Here is a 27,772-nt window from a genome sequence, read left to right as displayed (position 1 = left end):
GCCCAAATATTGACACTGACCAAGACAGCAGGGAAGATTATATGCATGACACTTTCTTCCTCTTGTCCAGGACATTTTCGAGGAGACCATCATCAGACAGGCCAGACAGGTCATATCGAACCCATCTCATGCACTGAACACAAAGATCCAGCTGATGCCATCGAGGAGGCATTATATGGTGCCACTGCCTTTATGCAATCTGGACAGATATAAACATTTGGGAGGGTGACGGCAATGACGGACTGGAGCCTGGCCTATAGTATATCATATATTATAATGCAATCACATATTTCAAGGCTAACTGGCCTTGACATACAAGGTACTACTATAACAAGATGAATTAAGCTTTAATAATGCTCTATGTAGCCATAATGTCATGTTTATGACGTACGTACAGATCGTTACAATGTGGCCAAGATATGTCACCTAATACTGTAGATGCTGCCAGCATCAGGGAACATCATAATAAAGCAGAAATGTTAGCTGTGATGTAGTTATAACATTATACAGGTCCATAATGTTCTTTAGACTGCACTTTAATTCATAGGCGCTATGAATATATTTCATTATGAAAAAATTATACCCTAAAATACTCGGGGTAAAGTTACTCTCCCTCTTATGCTCTTATAGTAAAGTGTAACATTTGATCTTTCATTGTATATAGTCTTTATCATACTGTACGACAGAAAGATGTTACAATATAATTTGGGTACATTTACACAAATCTAATCCATATACATGACATCAACTGTCATTGAACATTTGTCTCATGAAAATATTACTGTTTGTGATTCATGTGATTCATTTGTGATTCATGTGGAACAAATATTCATGGTTTATATTTATTTCAGAGGTCTAGAATTGCTTACAGGTTATGCCTGTGAAAATAACTACACTTCTACCCCTTGAAATGGTGTTACTGTAGCTAGCCAATGAGATAGCTCAATTTGCTGATGGTGAACCAAATGCATGCTGGTCCCTTTAAATGGGTGAGAGTGAACAGTGATCCGAATCAGTCAGCTGCACTGTCGGCCATGTGTCCCTGCGTCCTCCTCCCCTCTCTCATTCAGCTGTTTCCAAACGACAACACCTCCCCCTCCCTCTTAAACCCTGCTCCTGCTCCCGCTCTGCTCTGCTCTGCTCCGAGTGCAGTCATTTCTAGTGCAGAGACATGTCCCTGGTGACACTGAAGGATGACGCAGGCTCTCTCTCACTCTCTTTCTCTCTTTCTTTTTCCTTTCTCTCTATCCTTCTTTCCCAATAGCTCTATATCTCTCTCCTTGTTCTCCCTCTCTCACTCCTCCCTTTCTCCTTGCTCTCTCTCTCGCTCTCTCTCCCTCCCTCTCCCTCTTCCCCGGCACTGCAGTGCTGGTTGTGATTGCACACACACGCGCACACACACACGCCACACACCACACACACACACGCTCTCACACAGCGGAGTGTAGCTGAGAGACAGGGACTGCAGCAGCATGCACCAGTCGCGTCTGATCTGTGTGGTGACATGAGGAAGAAGAACTGGGAAGAGGATATAGCGTAGCAGCGTCTTACACAACCCAACCCCCATGCGTACGGTAGCTACGTCTCTGCTCTGCAGCAGTGGCAACGGTGCATTTCAAGAGCGGACAGCTTATGTTATCTTCCCCCTCTGACTGCACTGCCTCTGCATCCATCCCATTCACTCTGTTCCTCCCACTCCACCTCTTCCTCATCCTCCCAACAGCGGCATCATTAGGCAGGACTACAGACCGTCCGGGATCACCAACGGCAATCACTGGATGCTCAGGTTTGCCCTCTCTGAAGGAGTCGTGGTGGAGATGCTAAATCATCATTACCTCCATTAACAACCGGATTCTATTCTAGCTCAGGAGACAAGGAGAAGAAAAACCACCCCAAACAACGAAAAAGGAGTCTTAGATGTTTGTGACGATCTTTGTCGGCGCTGTTGGGTAGTTGATTCGTTTCTTCTATTTGCTTGATTGTTTTTATCTTCTCTGAGACTGGCTAGCAGGCACTGCAGCACCAGGAAGGACTGCAGGAGCCGTGAAGGGTAGGGCATGAGGACCCAGAGGCGAGCCAGCGGAAGGGCTTGAGCTACCATTGCTGCTGCCCCTGCTGCTGCTGAGGTGCTTATCTTGATTTTTTTTCTCCAGAAAGGGCGGCTGGTTGGGGTGGGTTGTGACAGTGCAGGTACTCAGGACCCTGCAGAGTGGAGTGGGTGGCTCTGGCATAGAGGAGCCAGGCAGGGAGGCAGGACGTCCGGTGGGAAAGGAGGAGAGAAGAGAAGAAGAAGGGCTGGCTCAGGCTCGGGCCCCTGATGGTGGCTATTTTTATCTCCCCTAGCTGAGTGATTGGGGACAGCCGGTAAAGGGAAAGATGCTTATGGGTGCGGGACGAGACACGGCGCGGGATGAGGCCCAGAAGCTTCACCGGAAATGGCTGAAGCACCAGGCCTTCATGACCGAGCTGGCCCGCAACAAAGAATGGCTGGCCAAGATAGAGCAGGTGAGTGGAGAAGGGAGGGGAGAGGATAGTGGGAGGAGGTCAGAGAGGGCAGGTGTATGGAAGGTGCTGGGGGAGGGTAGTGTGAGCACATGATTGAGAGAGGGTAGTGGGTGTGTGCGTGGGGGGGAAGCAGTGTGTGTGTGTGTGTATGTGTATGTGCGTGTAAAAGGGAATAAGACACATCGGGGGATGGGGTGTTGGGGGGGGGGGCTGTGTCATTACTCCATTTTGATTACTTAGCCATGAGTAAACTGTAAACACATTTTGTTATATGCTTCTACTAAGGACATCCAGAATTTCAAGTTCAAGGTTAGAAATGTGAAAGCCGTATTGTTTTTTCTGCATGAATGGTGCAGTAAATCATAAGAAAGGTATTTTCCATTGCCTTTTCAGCTACGTACTAAAATTGGATTCTATTTGCGCAGTGTTTCCTCCTCAAAATATTTCTTATTAAGAATTGGATGAAACCTGTGAACAACTTGACAGCAAGTGGGCAATCTCTCAAACCTGTGTGATACTGCCAACATTCATGGCCTTGTTTTATGAATATACATATATAGTCTTTATTAATAGCGTAGTTCTGTACAATAGGAAATTGTTTGTATGGTATTTAGATAGGCCTACAGCAAAAACATTTATTTAACCTTTACTTAACTAGGCAAGTCAGTTAAGAACAAATTCTTATTCACAATGACGGCCTACCCCGGCCAAACCCTAACCTTGATGATGCTGGACCAATTGTGCAACGCCCTATGGGACTCCTAATGCCAGCATCCCAGTTCTCCACTGCTGTCAACAGTGAATAGAACCCATACCTGGGGCGTGTTCAGTAGAGAGAACATTTTTCGAAACAGGAAGAAACTGGGAGGTACTAGCTGAACTTGTCCAATAAGAACAAGCATATTTGAACCACACTGCTGCAGAGAGGCCTGGTGGGAGGCTCATGTGGGTGCTCCATGTTTGAATCAGTTGATTTAACCCAGAATTCCAAAAAGACCCCTAGCCCCTACACCTAAGGCACTCCTGTGGAACTGGAGGATGGTATAGGTGTAAGTAATATGACACAAATTCCACACAGCCAATCAGAAGGCCTGGTGAAGCAATTGCCATACCCAATCCTTTCAGATCTACAAGGGTTAAGAGTCCATTTAGAATAAATGGACCCATTCCAGGAAATGGTCTGTGTGGTTTGTAAAAGTTTTTAGTGCAAGTTATTTGATTGAGGGCGAGGCAATACTGTGAGAATTAGCTTATCTAGCCCACATACCCTTTTGAATGCTTTCTTGACCACTGTTGCGTCAATGTATTGAGGCCCATCAAGAGAGAAATACAATAGATTGGATGTGAAAACAGCACTTGATCAACATGGTATGTAGGATCTAGCTAACTAATTATTGTGGTTAACACCATTTTAAAAGCTCTATGAGTTAGTTAGATGTCTTGACGTTAAACATGAAATGTCCTGAGCTTTTTTGCAAGAACTTGATTTAACCTCAGTTGGCGTACATTTTAAGATTGATATTTAACGGATTTCAATGCATTCTGGTAAATCTGTTTTGTTATTGTAGAGGTGTACTGAAATAATATATTCATCAAGCTCATAAGCAGAGTATTTATCTTTTCACTTCCAAAATTACATTGAATGTTATGGCATGATAAACTCGATCATCTCTAATTTACTAAAATTATTCTGTTGCTATATATCCAAATGCAGAAGTTATTGATCACACATTTCATTTAAATCCAAATGATTTACCACTGAGATGTTAATATGATGTAGCAGAGGTTAAACGTGAAGTGGTAAATGAATGATTGAGACTGAGAGCATGAGATGTGGCTGTAAAATTAAATTGGATTATATTATAATAGGTGCAGTGAAATAACTGATCAATCCAACGGGGAATAAAAGTAGTCAGAGGAGATGTCCTTAGTTGGAGCTGCAGTACCAAACAGTTCGTCTCCATCCGTCCAACACTGACAAATCTTTGGAAAGGCCAGGGCCATGTTCACTAGGACATAACGTTCTACTGAACAGTCATGCCTCTCTGTCTTGAAGAGTAGGGATTGGAGCTGGTTCTTAAATGGTTGATTTTTGGGAGTGAGGATGTGCTGGTGTGTCTGTTTGTAGAGTAGCTATAATATGTACATGCATAAAAAAGCCCTTTCATATTCAGTATCAGATGTTAGTGACATACATTTCATACCTGTGTAAGATTTACTATCTTGGATGAAAGCATCTTACCATTAAGTATGCATAGTTTGTTATTTACATACATCTACAAATGGCTGTGAAACATCTACTAGTGGCACAGAGAGGCCCTAAATCTAGAACAACAGCTCTGGTCAAAGTGAAAATGGAGTGAAAAAGGATACCAGGTCTGCTTCGGAATCGTCAGGCTATTCGTTTAACCTCTCATGCCAGACACCAGATAGATACAGTATATCGAATGAGTGGACATGGAGTGCAGAAGATGGCTGCTCTGTCTGTGGTGAATGCATCCACAAGGCTGACTAGCGGGGTTTCTCAAGGGCTCTGTCTCTGATAGCCCCCACACAGAGTGTTACAGAGACCCTCATGTTTCGCTACTCACTAACATCACTTAATCGACCCCCACCTCTCCTTCTTCCTCTCCCTCTCTCGTTACCTGGGAGACTGGGGATAAAAGATTACACTGCGACCTGGTGCGATTAGAAAACTCTGTGTCCTTTTGGAAGGGTTACCGCCCCGGCCCCATGCCTCTGCTCTCCCACTGTACTTACTCAGCAGATGGGCCTGAGCCCCAGCTTGGAGCTCTGAGCTGGGGCTGGGCATGAGCTCGGAGCTCTGATCTGAGGCTTAGGGCTGAGCTCGGACCTCTGAACTGGAGCTCTCTCTGTGGAGGCCTCTTCAGTCCCCTGGGGACGCTTGTCTGTAGCAAAGAGAGGACTCTGGGTTTTTACTGAAGGCTGACCTTGTGGCAATGCTTTGCCAATGGCTCAGGGGTCAAATGCTGTGTAAACATAGAGACAACACAAAAATACCTATCCATTTTACACTGTTTAACATACGCAGACGACAGGATCTCATGTCCGTTGATTTGGTCTGGTGTAGCTATTTTTTAAATATTGGTTTGTGAGTCTGAATTTTAGTCATGGTGTTGTTTTGGTTTCTCAGAGTAGTAGCTAGAATCTATCTACACTCCAGTGGAGGCTGCTGAGGGGAGAATGGCTCATAATACTGTCTGGAATGGAGTATAATGGATGGAATGGAGTGAATGGAATGGTATCAAACACATGAAAACTATGTCTTTGATACCATTCCATTTCCTCCATTCTAGCCATTATTATGAGCCGTTCTCCCTTCAGCAGCCTCCACTGCTACACACCCACTTGAGAAGCCATGAAGAGTGATTCCTCACGAAACCCAGACAAAAGAAGACCATGATTTTGGGGATTTTCACAAAATGGAACCATAGAATAGTCCATTAAATAAAAGATTGTTGACAGATATTTGACATTTGTATCTCAAAGCATAATTGAGAAATAATTTGTTAAAGTTGCCATATTAATTATGTTTTGGCCTTATCCAGGCCTCCTTTAATACTCTATAGTGTTTCATCTGTAGGTGCTACAAAGCAAACATTAGTGTCATATCCCACTGGGCACAGACATTAGTTCAATGTCTAGTTTTGATTTACATTTGGTTGAGTTGTCAACTAATGTGAATTTAATTTGAAATCAACAAAAAATGTCACCATGTCATTGGATTTAGGTTGAAGGTTGGGTGAATAAAAGACTGAATGACCCTTGCGTTGATGACTTTTTGCAAATCCAATTAATTTCCCACGTTGATTCAATGTCATCACATAGTTTTTTGGTGTTGAAATGATGTGGAAACAGCATTGATTTAACCAGTTTTTCCCCAGTGGTATGAAGCTTTACCGCTTGCTCTGTAATATGAGTAGTATTTGGATTTCAAAAAGTTATTTTTTTACATAACAATTATTGGCACCCCTGTTTTCAATACTTTGTGCACCCTCCCCTTGCAAGGATAACGGCACTGAGCCCTTTTCTACAATGTTTTATTAGATTGGAGAACACAATTGGAGAAATCTTAGACCATTCCTCCATACAGAATCTTTCCAGATCCTTGATATCCTTCATCTTCCCTTATGGACAGCCCTCTTCATTTCAAACCACAGGTTTTCAATGGCGTTCAAGTTCGTAGACTGAAATGGTCATTGCAAAATGTTGATTTTGTGGTCAATTATCAATTTCTTTGTGGATTTTGATGTGTGTTTGGGGTTATTGTCTTTGTCTTGCTGGAAGATGCACCTGTGGACAAGCTTCAGCCTCCTGGCAGAGCCAACCAGGTTTTAGGCTAAAATGTCTTAGTTACTGTGTACTTGGTCGAGTTCATTATGCCGTTGACCTTAACAAGGGCTCCAGGACCCCATACATCAAAGATCAACCACCATATTTTACAGTTGGTATGATGTTATTTTCTGTATATGCATCCTTCGTTTGATACATACCTGCCACTGCTGTGTGGCTAAAACCTCTACATTCGTCTAATATGACCATAGCGCCTGTTTCCAATCCAGAGATCAATGCTGTTTAGCAAACTCCCAGTGTTAACATTTGTTGGTCACTCTTAATAAATAACAAATACTGGCAACCCTTACAAAGAGCATATTGACATGGAGGTGGCATCGAATTGTAAATTAAGGGATTTGGTGACCCCGAGATGAGACCGAGTATTGCAATTCTCCAACTTTGGCCCTTGGATTTTACTTTGCCTCCAGAACCGTGGGGACAAGATACACATGCATCCTCCATCAGGAACGTTTATGTCTGTTCCAGTTGGTTTACACTTCTTACATTGATTTAAGTGAAACAGGAAGCCATGTAAAGCCACAATTCAATGTCTTAAGTTAATGCAGATTTAATTTTGTTTGATTTAATTTATAATAATGTCTAGGGTGGCCAATCATTTGGACACCTCTCTTTTTGAGAACAAAAGTATTACTTATTAAAGAAAATGTATTTATATTAGCAATTTATATGAGCAACTATTAGTGTAAAATAATATATAATGGGTTTTTTTAGCATACAACATTGCTTAGTATTTGTGTTATTTGTTTATACATTATTTGTTGCTAATCTTTATCAATCGTGCCACATACACATGGTGTATGTGGGTATGTACTGTAGGAATGTATTGGTCCCATGTCTAATGTATTGCCCTGACATACCCCTCTCCTTTTGCTCTTCCTCACTCTCCTCTCATATCTCCCTCTCCTCCTTTTTCTATCTTTCTGTCTTTCTCATTTCTCTCTCCTCTCCATTTCCTTTCCCCTCACACTGATGTCTCTTCTTACTTCTCTCTCCCTGTGTGTCAGTGAAGACGAGGGAGAGGGGAGAGAAAGAGACCTAGACTGCTTTCTGCCGGCTCTGCATTATGAGAGGAGGAGAGAGAGGCAGAGAAAAAGAGAGCGAAGGAGAGAGAGAAAAAGAGAGAGGGAGAGAGCACTAGCAGCAGTTAAGCAGAGAGACTGTGCCAAGAGGAGAAATGCAGCACTGCATTATGAAAGCCACAGGATAGGCCCAGCTTGCTCTGAGAATGTTGTATTCTGGGTTACTATGCATTTCCCTGCAATAGTCCAGTAGATAGCAACACCAGTTATTATCATTTAGGAAGGTATTCGTAACAAACGACCAATTTGATCCAAGCTTTTCTTCAAACGGGGTTGACTTGAAAACAAACATTGCACTAGGCAGGTCTCTTATTAGACTTTTGGTTTTGAAGGTCTGCTACGTGTGTGCAATACAGGACTTTGTCAGTTTCACTGCACATTTCCCCTTTGCTTCCTTATGGCTAACTGACATTCAGTGGTCCTTGATAGAGATGACGAGGAAACGTCTGATATGAACGCTTGTCATAGGAAACACCTCCTGTTCCTCTCAGTCGGAGCATGGGAGGAGACTTTGCATGCGGATTCTATTTCAGGAGACTTGGAGTGGAGCCATAGAGAGAGCTCCATCAACAAACACACACACACACACACACACACACGCACACACACACGCACACACACACACACACACACACACACATACATACATACATACATACATACATACATACATACACACATACATACATGCATGCATGCACACACACGTACACACATACACACATACATACATACATACATACATACATACATGCATGCATGCATGCATACATACATACATACATACATACATACATACATACATACATACATACATACATACATACATACATACATACACAGAGAGAGAAGGAAAACGCCACAAGCTTTGATCTCTCTCTCCACATCTACACTCCCCTACGTATTTATTTATTTGGAAAGTGAAGCTAAGATGTTTAATATGGCTCTATACCACCATTGTGGATTTAAAATCAAGTGTTTTATATGGGGCAACAGTACAGAATGCAACCCTTATTTGAGGGTATTTTCATATATATCTCTGTTATACCATTTAGAAATTAAAGCGCTTTATGTATCCAATCCCCCCCATTTGAAGTTACAGTGCCTTCAGGGAGTATTCACGCCCCTTGACTTTTTCCACATTTTGTTGTGTTAAAGCCTGAATTTAAAATATATTAAATTGAGATGTTTAATCACTGGCCTACACACAATACCCCATAATGTCAAACTGGAATTATGTTTTTAGAAATGTTTAGAAATTAATAAAAATGAAAAGCTGAAATATATTGAGTCAATAAGTATTCAACCCCTTTGTTATGGCAAGCCTAAATAAGTTCAGGAGTAAATATGTGCTTAACAAGTCACATAATAAGTTTGACTCACTCTGTGTGCAATAATAGTTTTTGACATGATTTTAAACACTAACATCTCTGTGACCCGTACATACAATTATCTGTAAGGTCCCTCAGTCGAGAAGTTCATTTCAAACACAGATTCAACCACAAAGACGAGGGAGGTTTTCCAATACCTCACAAAGAAGGAAGAAGCAGACATTGAATGTCCCTTTGAGCATGATGAAGTACACCCATTCACTACAAAGATATAGGCGTCCTTCCTAATTCAGTTGCCGGAGCAGAAGGACACCGCTCAGGGATTTCACCGACTTTAAAACAGTTACAGACAATAATGATGAAAAAAAATGCTAAACGCTCCCCTTATTGGTAATGGTGAGAGGTGCATGTTTTGGGGGCATGATCTTTGCGCATCTGTAACTTTCTCACTCATCGTTATTCCAGATTCATTCATGATTATCACGTTTGCATCCACATTAGAAGTATTAACAAATATGTTATATTCTTGTTTACAATAAAAGTGACTCCAAAATGACACAATACATTATTTACCATTCAGTTCTATTGGGCAGAACATAATCCAAAACACAACCAAAACCATCTGTACCATGTATCCAAAAGGTTTGCAGTGTCACAAGCTTTGTAGTCATTGCGTGCTAGGAATATGGGACCAAATACAAAACTTTAACTAAATGTAATACACTATAAGTGAATTTGTCCAAATACTTATGGCAACTTCAAATGGGGAGACTAGGTACATAAAGTGTCCAAACAGTAAACAGATACACTACATGACCAAAGGTATGTGGACGCCTGTTCTGTGAACATCTCATTCCAAAATCATGGGCATTAATATGGAGTTGGTCCCCCCTTTGCTGCCTCCACTCTTCTGTGAAGGCTTTCCACTAGATGTTGGAACATTGCTGCTATAACAGCCTCCACTCTTCTGTGAAGGCTTTCCACTAGATGTTGGAACATTGCTGCTATAACAGCCTCCACTCTTCTGTGAAGGCTTTCCACTAGATGTTGGAACATTGCTGCTATAACAGCCTCCACTCTTCTGTGAAGGCTTTCCACTAGATGTTGGAACATTGCTGCTATAACAGCCTCCACTCTTCTGTGAAGGCTTTCCACTAGATGTTGGAACATTGCTGCGGGGACTTGCTTCCATTCAGCCACAAGAGCGTTAGTGAAGTCGGGCACTGATGTTGGGCGATTAGGCCTGGCTCGCAGTCTGCATTCCAATTTATCCCAAAGGTGTTCAAGTTCTTTCACACTGACAAACCATTTCTGTATGGACCTCGCTTTGTGCACAGGGGAATTGTCATGCTGAAACAGGAAAGGACCTTCCCCAAAATGTTACCACAAAGTTGGAAGCACAGAATCATCTAGAATGTCATTGTATGCTGTAGCATTAAGATTTCCCTTCATTGGAACAAAGGGGCCTAGCCCGAAATTTACAGTTGGCACTATGCATTTGGGAAGGTAGCGTTCTCCTGGCATCCGCCAAACCCAGATTCATCCATCGGACTGCCAGATAGTGAAGCATGATTCATCACTTCAGAGACAGCATTTCCACTGCACCAGAGTCCAATGGTGGCGAGCTTTACACCACTCCAGCCGATGCTTGGCGTTGTGCATGGTGATCTTAGGCTTGTGTGTGGCCATTCCATGAAGCTCCCGACAAACCATTATTGTGCTGATGTTGCTTCCATAGGCAGTTGGCATGAGTAGCAGGACGCTGAAATGTTGCGCGATTTTTAACAGAATGTTCGAAAAAGTAAGCCATAGCCTTAAGAGGTTAAAGCATTCAACCCACATAATTGAAAGCGAAAGCGAAAACCGTGATTGTTTTTTAGTAATCGAACCGAAACTGAACCGACCTCAAAAAGCATTAATTGCTCAGCACTACTTTAAACAGAGACATTGCTGTGCTTTTCTGTGGTGACTTCAAAGGATTATGCTTTGAATGACTGGGAGCCATAGCCTTTTATTGAGACACTGTCGACTTGTGTGCAGACACAGGATGATTTTCATGGAATTCATGTAAAATCAACCTAAAATCAACCTGATTGAAAAGCTTGCCCTACAACCAAGCATCTTTAAATGGCCACGATGAACATAAGTATGACATTACGGAAGATCAATCCACCTACGCATAGACAGCAATAGAGAGACATGAAACATTGTCTATCCTTCAATCTGCTGCAGTCATCCTGCACATTTCACACTATGCTTTGTTAGTCAGATCTGGTCATATTAGGCTTGGGTTTAATCATTTCATATTTTCTGGCATTATGCACTAAAGAGTAGTACTGTATGGAGATTGTAGCCTATATCTGAGAGATTTTCAGCATACTGTACTAAACGAGGCAACAATCAGCACAGCCAGTGAGTAACATCCCTCCATGGGAAAGCTGACATTATACTAGTGTACATGTTGGAGAGAACCTTGACATCTCTCAGTTGAGAAATCCGACTGTTCATTACTTTATTTAACATCAGAGTTTGATTTTATCACTTTACCGTTACGATAATGGCATATGATTTAAAAAAACATCATATCAACTGAACTATCTTATATTTAATCATACAAACAGTGAAATTAATTGTTGGCCATGTAAATGACAGTAGTTAGGATAAACTAAAACTAAGAAAATAACTTTGGTAGTGCAGATACTGTATGTAACCACCGTTCTCTCTCTCTCCTCTATGTGCCTTCAGGAGGGTCAGGAACTGATCGATGAGAAGCCGGAGCTGCGTTCGGTGGTGCAGCAGAAGCTGGAGGAGATCAGGGAGTGCTGGACGGACCTGGAGAGCACCACCAAGGCCAAGGCCCGGGCTCTGTTTGAGAACAACAAACCAGAGCCGGTGGTGAAGAGCTACTCAGACCTGGACCACCAGCTCTCTGGCCTGGAGAAACAGCCCCCTCAGCTGGAGCAGGCTCACCATCTGCCCACCTTCAATGAGCAGCTGCAGAAATTCCAGGTGTCTATCTGTGGAGGCTGCTGAGGGGAGAACGGCTCAAAGTAATGGCCGGAACACAGCAAATGGAATGACATCAAACACCTGGAAACCATGTGTTTAATGTATTTGATACCATTCCACTGACTCTGCTCCAGTCATTACCACGAGCCTGTCCTCCCCAATTAAGGTGCCACCAACCTCCTGTGGTGTCTGTTTACTGTTACAGATTGTTTTTTATGTTTTTTGTTATAGGCAGTTATTTTGTGACAAAGACTTTGTGCTTTGGACAACTTATATCAGAACATGGAGACTACATTTAAGATTTCAACTACATTTTCAATGAGTTTATGTAATCTTTACAATCCATTCTACTGTCTGTTAATGCTATAGAAGCCGTTGTTGTGATTTTTCTGTGCCAAGTTCCCGCCGACCAGCCACTAGGTTGGTTGACATTAAAGAATGCACCATATGCTTTGTTCTTAAAGCCATCTAACCCATTACATAACGTTGAAACACAACACACACATAAGAAAATAGCTGAAAGTGCTGTTCAAGCCCATGTGCTGTGTGTTTGGGGCATCAGTCTCTCATCATCTAGCTCTAACATGACCTTTCCTTCTCTCGGGCTGGCCTTCCTCAGTCTCAGATGGGGGACTTGTACAAGGACGTAGGGGAACTAGGGTCCCTCCAGGGGGTGTGCCTCCCCCAGCGAGGCAGCCTGGAGAAAGGCAGGGAAGGAGAAGGGGGCGAGCAGCCAGCTGTGGTGGAGACCCGCATCGTGCGCCTCATCGAGCCCCTGAAGGAGAGACGTCGCATTCTGCTGGCCTCCAAGGAGATGCATCAGGTCGCCCAGGACCTGGAGGAAGAGATAGTGAGTGACTGACACACTTCATTACTCCATGGTGCCTCCAGCCTTTCTTACTCTCTATCTATCCCTCTCTTCCTGGCATAACTTAATCTATCTATATATTCAGTTTGTTTCTATCCTATAGCCTCATAAGGTCTCTAATATGTTTTTCTAAATGTTTCTTATGTTATGTGGCCAAAGGTTTAATATGTCTCCCATCCTTGATCAATTAAACCACCAGGCTCTCCTATCAATGAGATAGGTATGTACAGACAGTCACTGATGACAATTTGCTGATGTTATAGCTGTGGATCCAGGAGCGGCTTCCTCTGGCTTCCTCTAAGGATTACGGCAACAACCTGCAGAGTGTTCAGCAGCATGTCAAGATCAACCAGGTGAGAGACAGATTACCTCTATACAAGCACACAACACTATCTGCTCACAGCACAGTATCAACTCAGTCACTAGCCCTGCTCAGCTCAGACCTTACACTCCCCACAACACTAAACCATGGGGTTGTGTTCAGTAGGGAACACCGCCACACACTTTGGTGAAGGAAAACGATAGTACCTCCCCAGATACTACCTCCCCATTTCACTCTGTTTGGAGACATTTTTTTCCAGCTGAACATGACCCCTGTCTCTTATTGGTCCGTCAGACGCTGCAGAGGGATCTGCAGGGTCGCCGGGCGCGGGTTGAGGAGGTGTTGGACCGGGCGGGGATCATCGCCTCTCTGCGGACCCCCGAGGTGGACTTTGTGCGCGAGGGGGCAGGGCACGTGCGTCAGCTTTGGGAGGTGCTGAGGCTAGAGGCGGAGAGGAGGACTGTGATGCTGGATGTGGTGCTGCAGGCCCAGCAGTATTACAGCGAGGCGGCCAAAGTCGAGTCCTGGCTGGCAGGCCAGAAACTGCACCTCATCAGCGAGGAGAAGGGTATGGTACGTATTGCTGGCATGGTATCATGAGACTGAACTGATAGGGTGGGCATGAGACTGGCCCATTGGTTAGTGCACAGTGCTCCAGGAGGACTTTTACCATCATTTGTCTGCTGTGCCTTTCTTTTACAAACAATTTATGTCTGAGTGATGGTTTGTTTGTAAAATGTATGTATCTGTGAACAAGGATTTGGTCCCTAATATGAGGTCCCTCTTGTGTAGGACGAAGCAAGCACCCTGCAGCTGCTGAAGGAGCACCTGGCCTTGGAAGCGATGGTGGAGAACTACGCTGAGACAGTGGGCATGCTCTCCCAGCAGTGTCAAAGGCAGCTGGAACTGGCACACCCAGACAGGCACGAGGAGACACACTGACAGTCACTCTCAGGCTCAGACTAGATCTAAACACATCCTTCAATGATACCCACAAACAACGGCTAATTTATTAGTGGAATTTTACGATAGACCATGGAGCAAATAAAATGATCTCAGTTTGTATAGAATGATCAGTTCTCTTACTGTCTACTGTGTAAACATCACCCTCAATATCCCCTCTCTCTGTGGCAGTGAGGGGATCACCAAGCAGCAGTCCCACATAGACCGTCTGTACGTGTCTCTGAAGGACATGGTGGAGCACAGGAAGACCAAACTGGAGCAGCAGTATTGGATGTACCAGCTCAACAGAGAGGTGGAGGAGTTAGAGAAGTGGATCACTGAGCGGGAGGCCGTTGCCAGCTCCACTGAGCTGGGCCAAGACCTGGAAGATGTCACGGTCAGTCTGTCAATCAATCAGTCAGGCAATCAATCAATCAATTGATGATTCATGTTCACAATCAGTCCCTGGCAAATGGCATTGTCATGTGTTTATTCAATAAACATAATTTTATGTGAGTATTTGAGTTTTCAAGTGCACCATAAACACAGAACTGAGTGAGACAAAACAAAATGCAATAAAAATAGCATCAATGAAATGAAAATGTGAAATATGATACATGCCCTCTATAACTTTGGTCCCAAGCTTATTTTGGTCTCTCTCTCACACAGATGCTACAAGAAAAATTCACCAAGTTCTGCTCAGAGACCAACAGCATAGGCCAACAGAGGATGGAGCAGGTGAATAAGATGGTGAACGAGATGATAGACTGCGGCCACACGGACGCGGCCACAATCGCTGAGTGGAAGGATGGACTGAACGAGTCATGGGCCGACCTACTGGAGCTCATGGAAACCCGAGGACAGATGCTAACAGCATCATACCAGCTGCACAAGTTCTTCACCGACTGCAAAGAGGTATAGCTCAGTGTTTCCACAAGATTATTTTCTAGGCGGGGCACATAGGCCCCCAAATCAACATCAAGGTCCTCTTTAACCAAAATGTTTAATTGAAACCAATTGAATCCAAATAAATGTAGGCAAAGGGAAACAGAGCTAGGCAGAGAGGCCTGACATGCCTGTACAATGGTGAAATAAACCCTAGTACGGTTCGGCTGGATATATATTAGATAACATCAGACAGCGTAATGTTTCAAGCTGCTGGTAGACCGTAGACAGTGTAGACACTGTGGTGCAGCCATTATCCTGATGTGTGAGGTACTATTTCTGAGGGTCTTGTGATTGTGATGTTGCTGTCTGTCCTGTGCTGTGCTGTGCTGTGCTGTAGGTCTTGGTTCAGATTGCGGGGAAGATGAGGCAACTACCAGAGGTGAGGGCGTGCCAAGCCAGCATCGCCAACCCGGCCACGCTGCAGAGGCTCATGCGCTCTTTTGAGCACGCCCTCCAGCTGCTTGTCTCACAGGTGAGTGTAAATTCCTCTATGACCTTGAGGAACATCAATGCTCTCTGGATCTCCTCTAACACCCATCAGTCAAATAAGTAATTATCCTGGAGGGCATAAGTATGTTACAGATGTTAACCCCAAGATACACAGTGGAGCCGTAAACAGAATAGCATTATGCGCACAGTAGCAAAGATGAAAGATATTGTGCACGAACTCGAGTCATACTTTTGCCTCAACCTTAGCTAGCACACCTGATTAACTTGGCTGTAAACTAAACTGACGACCAACTATGATTAGATGATGATTTGAGATGACAGAGGCATGTCCTGTGTGGTACTCCAGGTAAGGCAGCTGCAGGAGAACGCGGCCCAGCTGAGGGCCATCTACGCCGGGGAAAAGGCAGAGGCCATCATGAGCAAGGAACAGGAAGTGATGTCAGCATGGAAGGAGTTGCTGGTTTCCTGTGAGGCCAGTCGCGTGCAGGTCACCTCGGTGACAGACAAGGTCCAGTTCTTCTCAGTGGTGCGTGAGCATCTCATGTGGATGGAAGGCATCATGGGACAGATTGGAGGGGACGACCCCAGGTAAGTAATTGAAGGTCTCCTTACCTGAACTGAAGTCTAATTGTCAGCCATTTTGTTAATCTTATACCTCTGATACTTGACTTGAGAAATAGGCTCTGCTTAATTTACGTGTAAAAAATAACTATCTGTAATGTATATGGAATGTTCTATTTGAGTTACCATTTCAGCACCCCTAGTTGAGCTAATTCCTTCTTGGCTTGCACACACTGTAGGGTGTATGGTCCCATTCATGTTATGCAATAAAGCTCTCTTTACTGCCTAGTTTAAAAATAAAACGCTTAGCCACCTTGACCTGAATGTCTTCTGCCATTCAATTTTTGTTTACAGTATTTAAGTTGTCCTGACTCTTCTTTTAATTTATGTGACAGGATGTTCACATCGCTCATTTACTCTACTTTCTACAGCTAGTTTCTCAGTACACTAACCAGGCTAACATTTCACACATACACTTTACATACTACTGAACTAAGCCGGGCCAGCCTGTACTTCGCTGGCATGTTTACAGTATGTATCCACCATATAGTTACTAGAACCATGCTGGAAAGGACGACTTGAAAATAAAGTATCCAAGCCAGCACAAGAAAGTGTGGTTCGAACCGGAACGATATGGTGTTATAATGGTAATAGGTCCCTCTCTTCACTGGACTCTTCTTTTCTGACATTTGCATGGTGTGTTTCCCTCCTGTCTGACCTGGTCCTATGGGGTGGCTTCTGCCAGGGATTCGTCCTCTACGGAGGTGATGATGAAACAACATGGTGAGCTGAAAGCCAAGATGGACGGCCGCAGTAAGCCCCTACAACAGTGTGTTGAGCTGGGAAAGATCCTGTTGGCCGCAGGCAACCCAGCAGCTGAGGAGGTCAGCATCACACACAACACAACACACTGTATGCACCAAAACCACACAGCCTCACATACAACACAATACTCTGTATGCAGCAAAACAACACAAGATTCTGTTGGCCGCAGGCAACCCAGCAGCTGAGGAGGTCTGCATCACACACACAACACAACACACTGTATACACCAAAACCACACAGCCTCACATACAACACAACACTCTGTATGCAGCAAAACAACACAACACTCTATGCAGCAAAACCACACAGCCTCACATGCAACACAACACACTGTGTACACCAAAACCACACAGCCTCACATGCAACACAACACACTGTGTACACCAAAACCATACAGCCTCACATGCAACACAACACACTGTGTGCACCAAAACCACACAGCCTCACATGCAACACAACACACTGTGTGCACCAAAACCACACAGCCTCACATGCAACACAACACACTGTGTGCACCAAAACCACACAGCCTCACATGCAACACAACACACTGTGTGCACCAAAACCACACAGCCTCACATGCAACACAACACTCTGTATGCAGCAAAACAACACAACACTCTATGCAGCAAAACCACACAGCCTCACATGCAACACAACACACTGTGTACACCAAAACCACACAGCCTCACATGCAACACAACACACTGTGTGCACCAAAACCACACAGCCTCACATGCAACACAACACACTGTGTGCACCAAAACCACACAGCCTCACATGCAACACAACACACTGTGTGCACCAAAACCACACAGCCTCACATGCAACACAACACACTGTGTGCACCAAAACCACACAGCCTCACATGCAACACAACACTCTGTATGCAGCAAAACAACACAACACTCTATGCAGCAAAACCACACAGCCTCACATGCAACACAACACACTGTATGCAGCAAAACAACACAACACTCTATGCAGCAAAACCACACAGCCTCACATGCAACACAACACACTGTGTACACCAAAACCACACAGCCTCACATGCAACACAACACACTGTGTACACCAAAACCACACAGCCTCACATGCAACACAACACACTGTGTGCACCAAAACCACACAGCCTCACATGCAACACAACACACTGTGTGCACCAAAACCACACAGCCTCACATGCAACACAACACACTGTATGCAGCAAAACAACACAACACTCTATGCAGCAAAACCACACAGCCTCACATGCAACACAACACACTGTGTACACCAAAACCACACAGCCTCACATGCAACACAACACACTGTGTACACCAAAACCACACAGCCTCACATGCAACACAACACACTGTGTACACCAAAACCACACAGCCTCACATACAACACAACACACTGTGTGCACCAAAACCACACAGCCTCACATGCAACACAACACACTGTGTACACCAAAACCACACAGCCTCACATGCAACACAACACACTGTGTACACCAAAACCACACAGCCTCACATGCAACACAACACACTGTGTACACCAAAACCACACAGCCTCACATGCAACACAACACACTGTGTACACCAAAACCACACAGCCTCACATGCAACACAACACACTGTGTACACCAAAACCACACAGCCTCACATGCAACACAACACACTGTGTGCACCAAAACCACACAGCCTCACATGCAACACAACACACTGTGTGCACCAAAACCACACAGCCTCACATGCAACACAACACACTGTATGCAGCAAAACAACACAACACTCTATGCAGCAAAACCACACAGCCTCACATGCAACACAACACACTGTGTACACCAAAACCACACAGCCTCACATGCAACACAACACACTGTGTACACCAAAACCACACAGCCTCACATGCAACACAACACACTGTGTACACCAAAACCACACAGCCTCACATACAACACAACACACTGTGTGCACCAAAACCACACAGCCTCACATGCAACACAACACACTGTGTACACCAAAACCACACAGCCTCACATGCAACACAACACACTGTGTACACCAAAACCACACAGCCTCACATGCAACACAACACACTGTGTACACCAAAACCACACAGCCTCACATGCAACACAACACACTGTGTACACCAAAACCACACAGCCTCACATGCAACACAACACACTGTGTACACCAAAACCACACAGCCTCACATGCAACACAACACACTGTGTGCAGAAAGACAGGTTGAATAAACGTTGTTTCCACATCATATCAACCCCAATAATGTATGTGATGACACGGAGAACTCATTGAATTTGTAAAAAGTCATCAACATAAGGGCATTTCGTATTTTTGTCACCTAACTTTTACCCTAAATCCAATGGCGTGACATCTTTTGTTGATTTCATGTTGAAATATTTGACAACTCAACCAAATGTAAATTAATACTAGACGTTGAACTGACATCTGTGCCCAGTGGGTACACAACACACAATGCAGCAAAACCATATTTCAATCATGCAGTGTTATTGTAACTAAAAAAAGAACAATAGATATTGTATAAGTGTGTCGTCAATGATGTGCGATGATGAATGAGATTCTGTGTCAAGACTGACTTAAAATATTTTGATAAATTGTCATTACGTTACATTTCCTGTAATATTGAATGCACCCCGACTCTCTCTCTCACTCTCTCTCTCTCTCTCTCCACAGATAAAGGATAAGTTGGACACACTCCTGGCTAAGCAGAAGGATCTCTCTGAGAGATGGGACAAACACCAGGAAAAGCTACAGCGCAGTGAGTGACTCACTACACTGTAAGGCACTGTGGAGGGAGCACAAAGAGCTCTCAGGCAGCACTGCAGAATTTTTTATATGGAAGGAAGGAAGGGCTCGTGCTCAAGAGAAGTACTGGTTTTAGATCGTGCCTCAGCGAATGGCTTTCACTATGAATATTTATGTGTGTGTGTGTGTGTGTGTGTGTGTGTGTGTGTGTGTGTGTGTGTGTGTGTGTGTGTGTGTGTGTGTGTGTGTGTGTGTGTGTGTGTGTGTGTGTGTGTGTGTGTGTGTGTGTGTGTGTGGGCTTCAAAATCATTTCAACGTGACTAGACTAGACGACATGTTACAAAACAGTACAGCCATTTTTTTCTTGAGCGGAGGGGGGACTTAATTACAAATAATATTTACACTGCAAATTGGTCACAATAATCCCAAACAGATATAATATTTGACTAAAACATAATAATTTCAAACCTTGCTTAAATTTGTATATGATCACGTCTCTCTCTATTATGTGTGGGAATACTTAGGAACAGAAATCCAAAATGTAAATCACTTGAAGCTGGTTTCCTGTTGTTTTACAGTCTTTTATGTCCCCCAAAAATAAATAATATATACTTTCATATATATAATTAATTTTGGCTCAGAAAACGTGGGGAGCCAAATAAAACCACTGGCCACCGGGCCGCCAGTTGGGGAACCTAGCACTAGAGTTGTCCTTCCGCCAGTTGGGGAACCTAGCACTAGGTGGTCCTTCTGTAGCTCAGTTGGTAGAGCATGGCGCTTGTAACGCCAGGGTAGTGGGTTCGATTCCCGCGACCACCCATACGTAGAATGTATGCACACATGACTGTAAGTCGCTTTGGATAAAAGCGTCTGCTAAATGGCATATATAGAGTTGAGATAACCACCTGTAACTTTCATGTAAATCATTCATGGATGTCAGTGGGAGACAAATTCATGCCCATTCAGCAAAATGTGTACAGTATATGAGCTTTGGTTAATGTTAAAAGACTTTGTTATAATAAGAACTATCGAATTGCACATGCCCATCTCTTCTTCTTTTCTACAGAGAAGGATCAGTTCCAGTATGCCCAGGAGACGGTGACGGCGGAGGCCTGGCTGAAGGCCAAGGAGCCGCTAATCAACTCTAGCTCCAACTCCAGGGAGGCTGGGGCTGCTGGAGGAGAGGCCCAGGCTCAGACTGACGAGGTGGAGCAGCTCATCCTCCGCCACGAGGCCTTCCGTAAGGCTGCAGCTACCTGGAAGGAGCGCTTCAGCTCACTGAGACAGCTCTCCAACGTAAGCTCTTCTTTAGATAGATACAGACAGTCTACTGTAATGTACCACTGGCTCGTCATTGTTGGCACTGTCTGGTGACGAAGCAGGTTTACTTAAGTCTTTGCTTATGTCTGTGTTCTAACATCTAACATACAGTACCAGTCAAAAGTTTGGACACACCTACTCATTGTTCTTTATTTTCACTACTTTCGATTTGTAGAATAATAGTGAAGACATCAAAATTATGCAATAACACATATGGAATCATGTAGTAATCAAAAAAGTGTTACACAAATCAAAATATATTTAAGATTTTAGATTCTTTAAGGTAGACACCCTTTGTCTTGATGACATCTAACCATGTGTATGTGACAAATAAATTTTGATTTGATCTTTGCACACTCTTGTTATTCTCGCAACCAGCTTCACCTGGAATTATTTTCCAACAGTCTTGAAGGAGTTTCCACATATGCTGAGCACTTGTTGGCGGCTTTTCCTTCACTCTGTGGTCCAACTCATCCTCCTCGCTGCTTCACGGTGGGAACTACACATGCGGATATCATCCGTTCACCTATTCTGCGTCTCACAAAGACAGGGTGGTTGGAACCCAAAAAATCTCACATTTGGAGTCATCAGACCAAAGGACAGATTTCCACCGGTCTAATGTCCATTGATTGTATTTCTTGGCCCAAGCAAGTCTCTTCTTATTATTGGTGTCCTTTAGTAGTGGTTTCATTGCAGCAATTCGACCATGAAGGCCTGATTCACACAGTCTCCTCTGAACAGCTGATGTTGAGATATGTCTGTTTTTTTGTTTTTGTTTTTTGTTTTTTTATTTTACCCCTTTTTCTCCCCAATTTCGTGGTATCCAATTGTTGTAGTAGCTACTATCTTGTCTCATCGCTACAACTCCCGTACGGGCTCGGGAGAGACGAAGGTTGAAAGTCATGCGTCCTCCGATACACAACCCAACCAGCCGTACTGCTTCTTAACACAGCGCGCATCCAACCCGGAAGCCAGCCGCACCAATGTGTCGGAGGGTACACCGTGCACCTGGCAACCTTGGTTAGCGTGCATTGTGCCCGGCCCACCACAGGAGTCGCTGGTGCGCGATGAGACAAGGACATCCCTACCGACCAAGCCCTCCCTAACTCGGACGACGCTAGGCCAATTGTGCGTCGCCCCACGGACCTCCCGAACTTATCCTTTGCAGGAGAGGTAACTCTGTGTCTTCCTTTCCTGTGTCTGTCCTCATGAGAGACAGTTTCATCACAGCGCTTGATGGTTTTTGCGACTACACTTCCAAAGTTCTTGGTATTTTCCGGATTGACTGACCTTCATGTCTTAAAGTAATGATGGACTTTCGTTTCTCTGCTGATTTCAGATGTTCTTGCCATAATATGGACTTGGTCTTTTACCAAATAAGGTTATCTTCTGTATACAACCCCTACCTTGTCACAACACAGCTGATTGGCTCAAACACATTAAGAAGGAAATAAATTCCACAAATTAACCTTTAACAAGGCACAACTGTTAATTGAAATGCATTCCAGATGACTACCTCATGAAGCTATTTGAGAGAATACTAAGAGTATACACAGCTGTCATCAAGTCAAAGGGTGGCTACTTCGAAGAATCTCAAATATAAAATATATTTTGATTTGTTTAACACTTTTTTGGTTACTACATGATTCCATATGTGTTATTTCATCATTTTGATATCTTCACTATTATTTTACGACAAAATTAAGAAAAACCCTTGAATCAGTAGGTGTGTCCAAACTTTTGACTGGTACTGTATCTGTTAGGATTTTGTTTTCTTTCTTAGTCAAAGGGTTTCGTTCAGACGTTTGATTAAATAGCTTACAAGACAAAAAGTTATTTTAAGTACAGTTTGTCCAGGTTTGGGGCGGTCTCGGGCACGCGGGCGCTCGTAGGTCACGGGTGCTGTATCTGTTATACCTGATAATTGTTTTGCTGTTATGTTTTTCATTACTCTTCACTGCAATCTTGACTTTCAGGCAGAGAAGCTGAGAGAAGAACAGAGCAGCAAGCCTGCCCCAACGCCACTCTCCAGTCGGAGGATGTTCCCATCATCCTGCCTCACTCCGACCTTTCCCCTTGCTACCTCAACTCTGCTGAGGCAGACGGTGCAGCTGCATATTGAGCCCAGGCCCAAGCAGACTAGTCTGGGGATGGCTGCCTCTGCCTCCACTGCAGCCCAGAGGTTGGGTTCTACCATGGCCAGCTACACTCCTGTCATGAATGGCTCCAGTTACCATGGACTGGACCATCAAAGCAGCAGCGGGGGGTTGGAGAGTTCTAACTACCCTGGGCTAAACCATCAGGCCTGTGGAGGTGTGGACAGCAGCTCCAGTTACCTTGGAGTGAACCATCAGACTGCCCCCCCGCCAGTGGATAGTTCTGGCTACCTTGGACTGAACCATCAAAGCAGTCCAGGCTACCTACCTCAAAATCAAAGTAGTGGGGGTATGGGTAGTCCAGGTTACCTGCCGCAAAATCAAAGCAGTGGGGGTATGGGTAGTCTAGGCTACCTGCCGCAAAATCAAAGTAGTGGGGGTACGGGTAGTCAAGGCTACCTACCGCAAAATCAAAGTAGTGGGGGTATGGGTAGTCCAGGTTACCTGCCGCAAAATCAAAGTAGTGGGGGTACGGGTAGTCAAGGCTACCTACCGCAAAATCAAAGTAGTGGGGGTATGGGTAGTCCAGGTTACCTGCCGCAAAATCAAAGCAGTGGGGGTATGGGTAGTCTAGGCTACCTGCCGCAAAATCAAAGTAGTGGGGGTACGGGTAGTCAAGGCTACCTACCGCAAAATCAAAGTAGTGGGGGTTTGGGTAGTTCAGGCTACCTCCCGCAAAATCAAAGTATTGGGGGTATAGTTAGTCCAGGCTACCTTGCGCAAAATCAACACAGTGGTGGTATGGGTAGCTCAGGCTACCTTGCACAAAATCTAAGTAGTGGGAGTATGGGTAGTTCAGGCTACCTGGCTCAAAACCATCAAAGCAGTGGTGGTATGGGTAGTTCAGGCTACCTGGCTCAAAACCAAGGTAGTGGGGTTATGGGTAGTTCAGGGTACCTTGCGCAAAATCAAAATAGTGGTGGTATGGGTAGCTCAGGCTACCTTGCACAAAATCTAAGTATTGGGGGTATGGGTAGTTCAGGCTACATTGCACAAAACCAAGGTAGTGGGTGTATGGGTAGTTCAGGGTACCTTGCGCAAATCCAAGGTAGTGGAGGTATGGGTAGTTCTAGCTATCTGCCTCAAAGTGGTGGGGTCATGGACCCCAAAATGGCATATGCGTGGCAGCATCTGAAAGCCGACTGCATGCAGCCCAGGATCAACCATATCCACAAGGCTGTCAACCCCCTCCTGGAGGCCAGCAGGGCACAGAGGGAACAGTTTGGGGACATCCCCATGGTAGACATGATCGGACCAGAGTCCGGCCTGGAGCTCCTCCATGGCAGGCTTCAAAGGGACCCCCGCGGCAGCCGCTCTGACCCCCAGATGGACCACCTGCGGCGGGAGAGGGAGTACAAGCTGGGCCGCCAGACGTCCAGCGAACAGGAGATCCAGGCGCGGCTCAACGAGCTGCCAATGATCGTGCGTCAGGAGCGCTATAGGCGACGCCTGGAGAGGCAGTCGTCCAGCGAGCAGGAGGGCAGTGGGAAGGCGAGGACACCAAGGCAGGACGACTCCAGCGACATGGAGTCAGCCAAGGAAGGCTCTGACAAACGCTCAACGTGAGTCCAGGACTGCCTGGTCATAGCCTCAGCAGTGATTCCCTGTGCTGTCTGTTTTTGTGGCAACTCATTTCACATGCTCATTACAAAAACAGTTGTGTCTTGTCATTAATGTCCACTGTGAACCAAATGCTTTAATTTGGAAGGTTTTGATTATATTCCCTGTTTGGGTGACTCATGGCAGAAACTGTCTCATTGCAGAGAGAAGAGAGCCACCACCATGGCTGAGATTGTGGAGCAGGCCCAGGAGAGAGAGGCAGCACAAGTAAGTTATTTCACATGGATTTAACAGTATTTCCTATTTTGGTACATTTATCTGGTGCACATTTTATATTTTGTTTTTGTATAGTGAAGATACAGTTTGTTAAGCCACACAGGCCGGATTTCTGAATGACACACCTCTCTCCTGTCTGTTCCAGGCCAGAGGGGAGACGTACCGCCCCACCAGCAGCCTCTCAGCACCCATGACCTACGAGCGCCCGCGCGCCCGAGACCGCCCCAAACCCCGCAGGAGACCCCGCCCCAAAGAGCTTGAGGAGAAGCGGCGCTCTCGCTCTGCTCCAGCCCAGAGTCCGGCGCAACTCTTGCCGCCCTCACACACTGCCCATAACGAAGGCTTCCTGTACCGCAAACACGACTTTGAGGGCCAGCAAAAGAGTCCCAGCAGGTGGGCTATTCACTGACTCACACACACCACATACCACACCACACACTTTACCACACCCACCCTACTACACGCCACACACATAACACACCATAATGCACACCCCACCACACACCCCACCAAACACCACACAACACACCCCACCACACACCGCACAGAATTAAACAGTTATTGTAGATCACTAAAGAATATATACAGTACTCTATTGCCATACTCTATGAATTAACTTTGGGAAAAAGGAGAAACACGCATATGTTGCACAATAAGCTGTTCTTGTTTTGCAGTAAGTCGTGGGTGAACTTGTATTGCGTGTTGTCAAAAGGAGAGATCATTTTCTACAAGGACGCCAAGAGCATCACCACACCTTACAATGAAGAAACCCCACTCGACCTGAGCGTCTGTATATGTGATAGCACCATGGGATACAAGAAGAAGAAAAATGTCTTCGTTATCAAGTATGGCTTGATGAAGAGGATATTTTTTTACTCCAACTTACTCCTTATTATAGCATATCATTATTTTGTTCACCTCAAAACTTTTGAGTGTCTTTAAAATCCCTGACTAGAGAATATACTCTTGGTAATTCCATAACAATGACTCTCTCCTTTCTTCTCCAACAGGAAAAATGATGGCAATGACTATATTTTCCATGCAAAGGATGAGGTGAGAATGCCTGTGATGAAAATGAACATGTTTCATCTAATGTCTTAACATCAATGATTTACTCCTGTTAAGAGAGCTAGATAGGCCACCTCTCTGTGCAGAACTCGTCTCTAAGTTTCTTCCTACAGTAGGTTCCTTCCTTCTAGGGAGTTTTTCATGGCCACTGTGCTTTCGCTTCTGCTTTGCTTGCTCTTTGGGGTTTAGACCGGTTAGCTGTAAAGCACTTTGTGAACTCTGCTGATGTAGAAAGGGCTTTATAAAATAAACTTATTTTGATTGATTTATTGATTAAATTAATAGTCTTGCTTCTTGGTTTTGTAGAATCCCTAACATTCCCATGTCTCTGGGTGCACTGTTGCAGGAGGACCTGAAGGCTTGGGTCACTAACATCACCACCAGTATAACAGAACACGAGGAGATCGCCAAGTGGGACAAACCCACGACCTCGTCCACAGATCCCGACCGCTCGGAGAGGAAAGAGAAGTCAGAGGGTGACGCAGATGCCAGGTCAGAGAGATCTGAGATGGGAGGAGAAGAGGAGGAAGAGAGGTCTGAGAAGGGAGAGGGGTCCGAGAAGACAGGCGAGGGCTCCGAGAAGGCAGACACGTCGGAGAGGGGTGAGATGGCAGAGGGAGGGGCAGGGGGCTCCAGCACGTCAGGGAAGAGCAAATGATCCCCGCTAAGTGGAGGAGTGGACTGCATCCAACCATCTGCCCGCTCCATCCTAACATTACCCTAAGACACCAGACGGTGGTGAGCAAGCGAGACGGAGGGAGAGTGTGTGCATTTTTGTGCATATCTTCTCTCTCTTTCTCTCTCTCTCTCTCTATATCTCTCTGTCTCTCTCTCTCCCTGTGACATCCTGAGGCTTGTGTCCTTGGACTACCTAATGTTAACTGTGACAGACTGATCTTTCAGCCCCTATCCCAGGCAAAATACATCAATGCTTGTATTGCATTTTGGCCCTTGCTGGTAGGTTGGAGGATGGTGGAGATGAACCAGCGCCACCGTGTGGTCACAGGCATTCATCACAGTCACAACTCATTGATAATTTATCTCTTGGATTCACAGCATCTCTCAGTATATATATATATATATATATATATATATATATATATATATATATATATATATATATATATATATATATATATATATATATATATATATATATATATATATATATATATATATACCTATGACTGACTATGTAATGCTCTAGAAAAACCCAAGCAATGGTGAATGAAATGTCTCACAATATTTTGAAAATGCTTTTTTTCTGAAGCAATATACTTTTTTAATTTCTTCTCTATGTTTGAGAGAGAGGGAAAGGAGACAAGAAACAGTTACTTATTGTTAATTATATGATTGGTCACATTCATCATCAGCTTGTTTCCAGCAGGTCAGCAGCACCTT

At 44.5% G+C, this 27,772-nt stretch overlaps 1 protein-coding gene across 1 annotated transcript; it reads left to right on the top strand.

The window, feature by feature from the left end:
- The first annotated feature begins 1,469 nt into the window (after nt 1–1,469).
- On the top strand, nt 1,470–27,432 carry LOC118391181 (spectrin beta chain, non-erythrocytic 4-like). The gene is made up of 19 exons (XM_052457918.1): nt 1,470–2,505; nt 12,038–12,301; nt 12,921–13,151; nt 13,433–13,522; nt 13,786–14,064; nt 14,284–14,414; nt 14,626–14,830; nt 15,103–15,348; nt 15,719–15,853; nt 16,178–16,419; nt 17,138–17,276; nt 19,920–20,004; nt 21,058–21,287; nt 23,288–25,029; nt 25,231–25,294; nt 25,449–25,696; nt 25,978–26,148; nt 26,314–26,356; nt 26,718–27,432. The coding sequence occupies exons 1-19, from the start codon at nt 2,377–2,379 to the stop codon at nt 27,027–27,029; spliced, it is 4,986 nt and encodes a 1,661-aa protein (XP_052313878.1). The 5' UTR covers nt 1,470–2,376; the 3' UTR covers nt 27,030–27,432.
- Nucleotides 27,433–27,772: the final 340 nt, after the last annotated feature.

This window comes from Oncorhynchus keta, chromosome 12 (genome assembly GCF_023373465.1).
Source record: "Oncorhynchus keta strain PuntledgeMale-10-30-2019 chromosome 12, Oket_V2, whole genome shotgun sequence".
Taxonomy (NCBI): domain Eukaryota; kingdom Metazoa; phylum Chordata; class Actinopteri; order Salmoniformes; family Salmonidae; genus Oncorhynchus; species Oncorhynchus keta.
The sequence above is the reverse complement of the archived record's forward strand: the minus strand, read 5'-3'. Positions and strand labels throughout refer to the sequence as shown.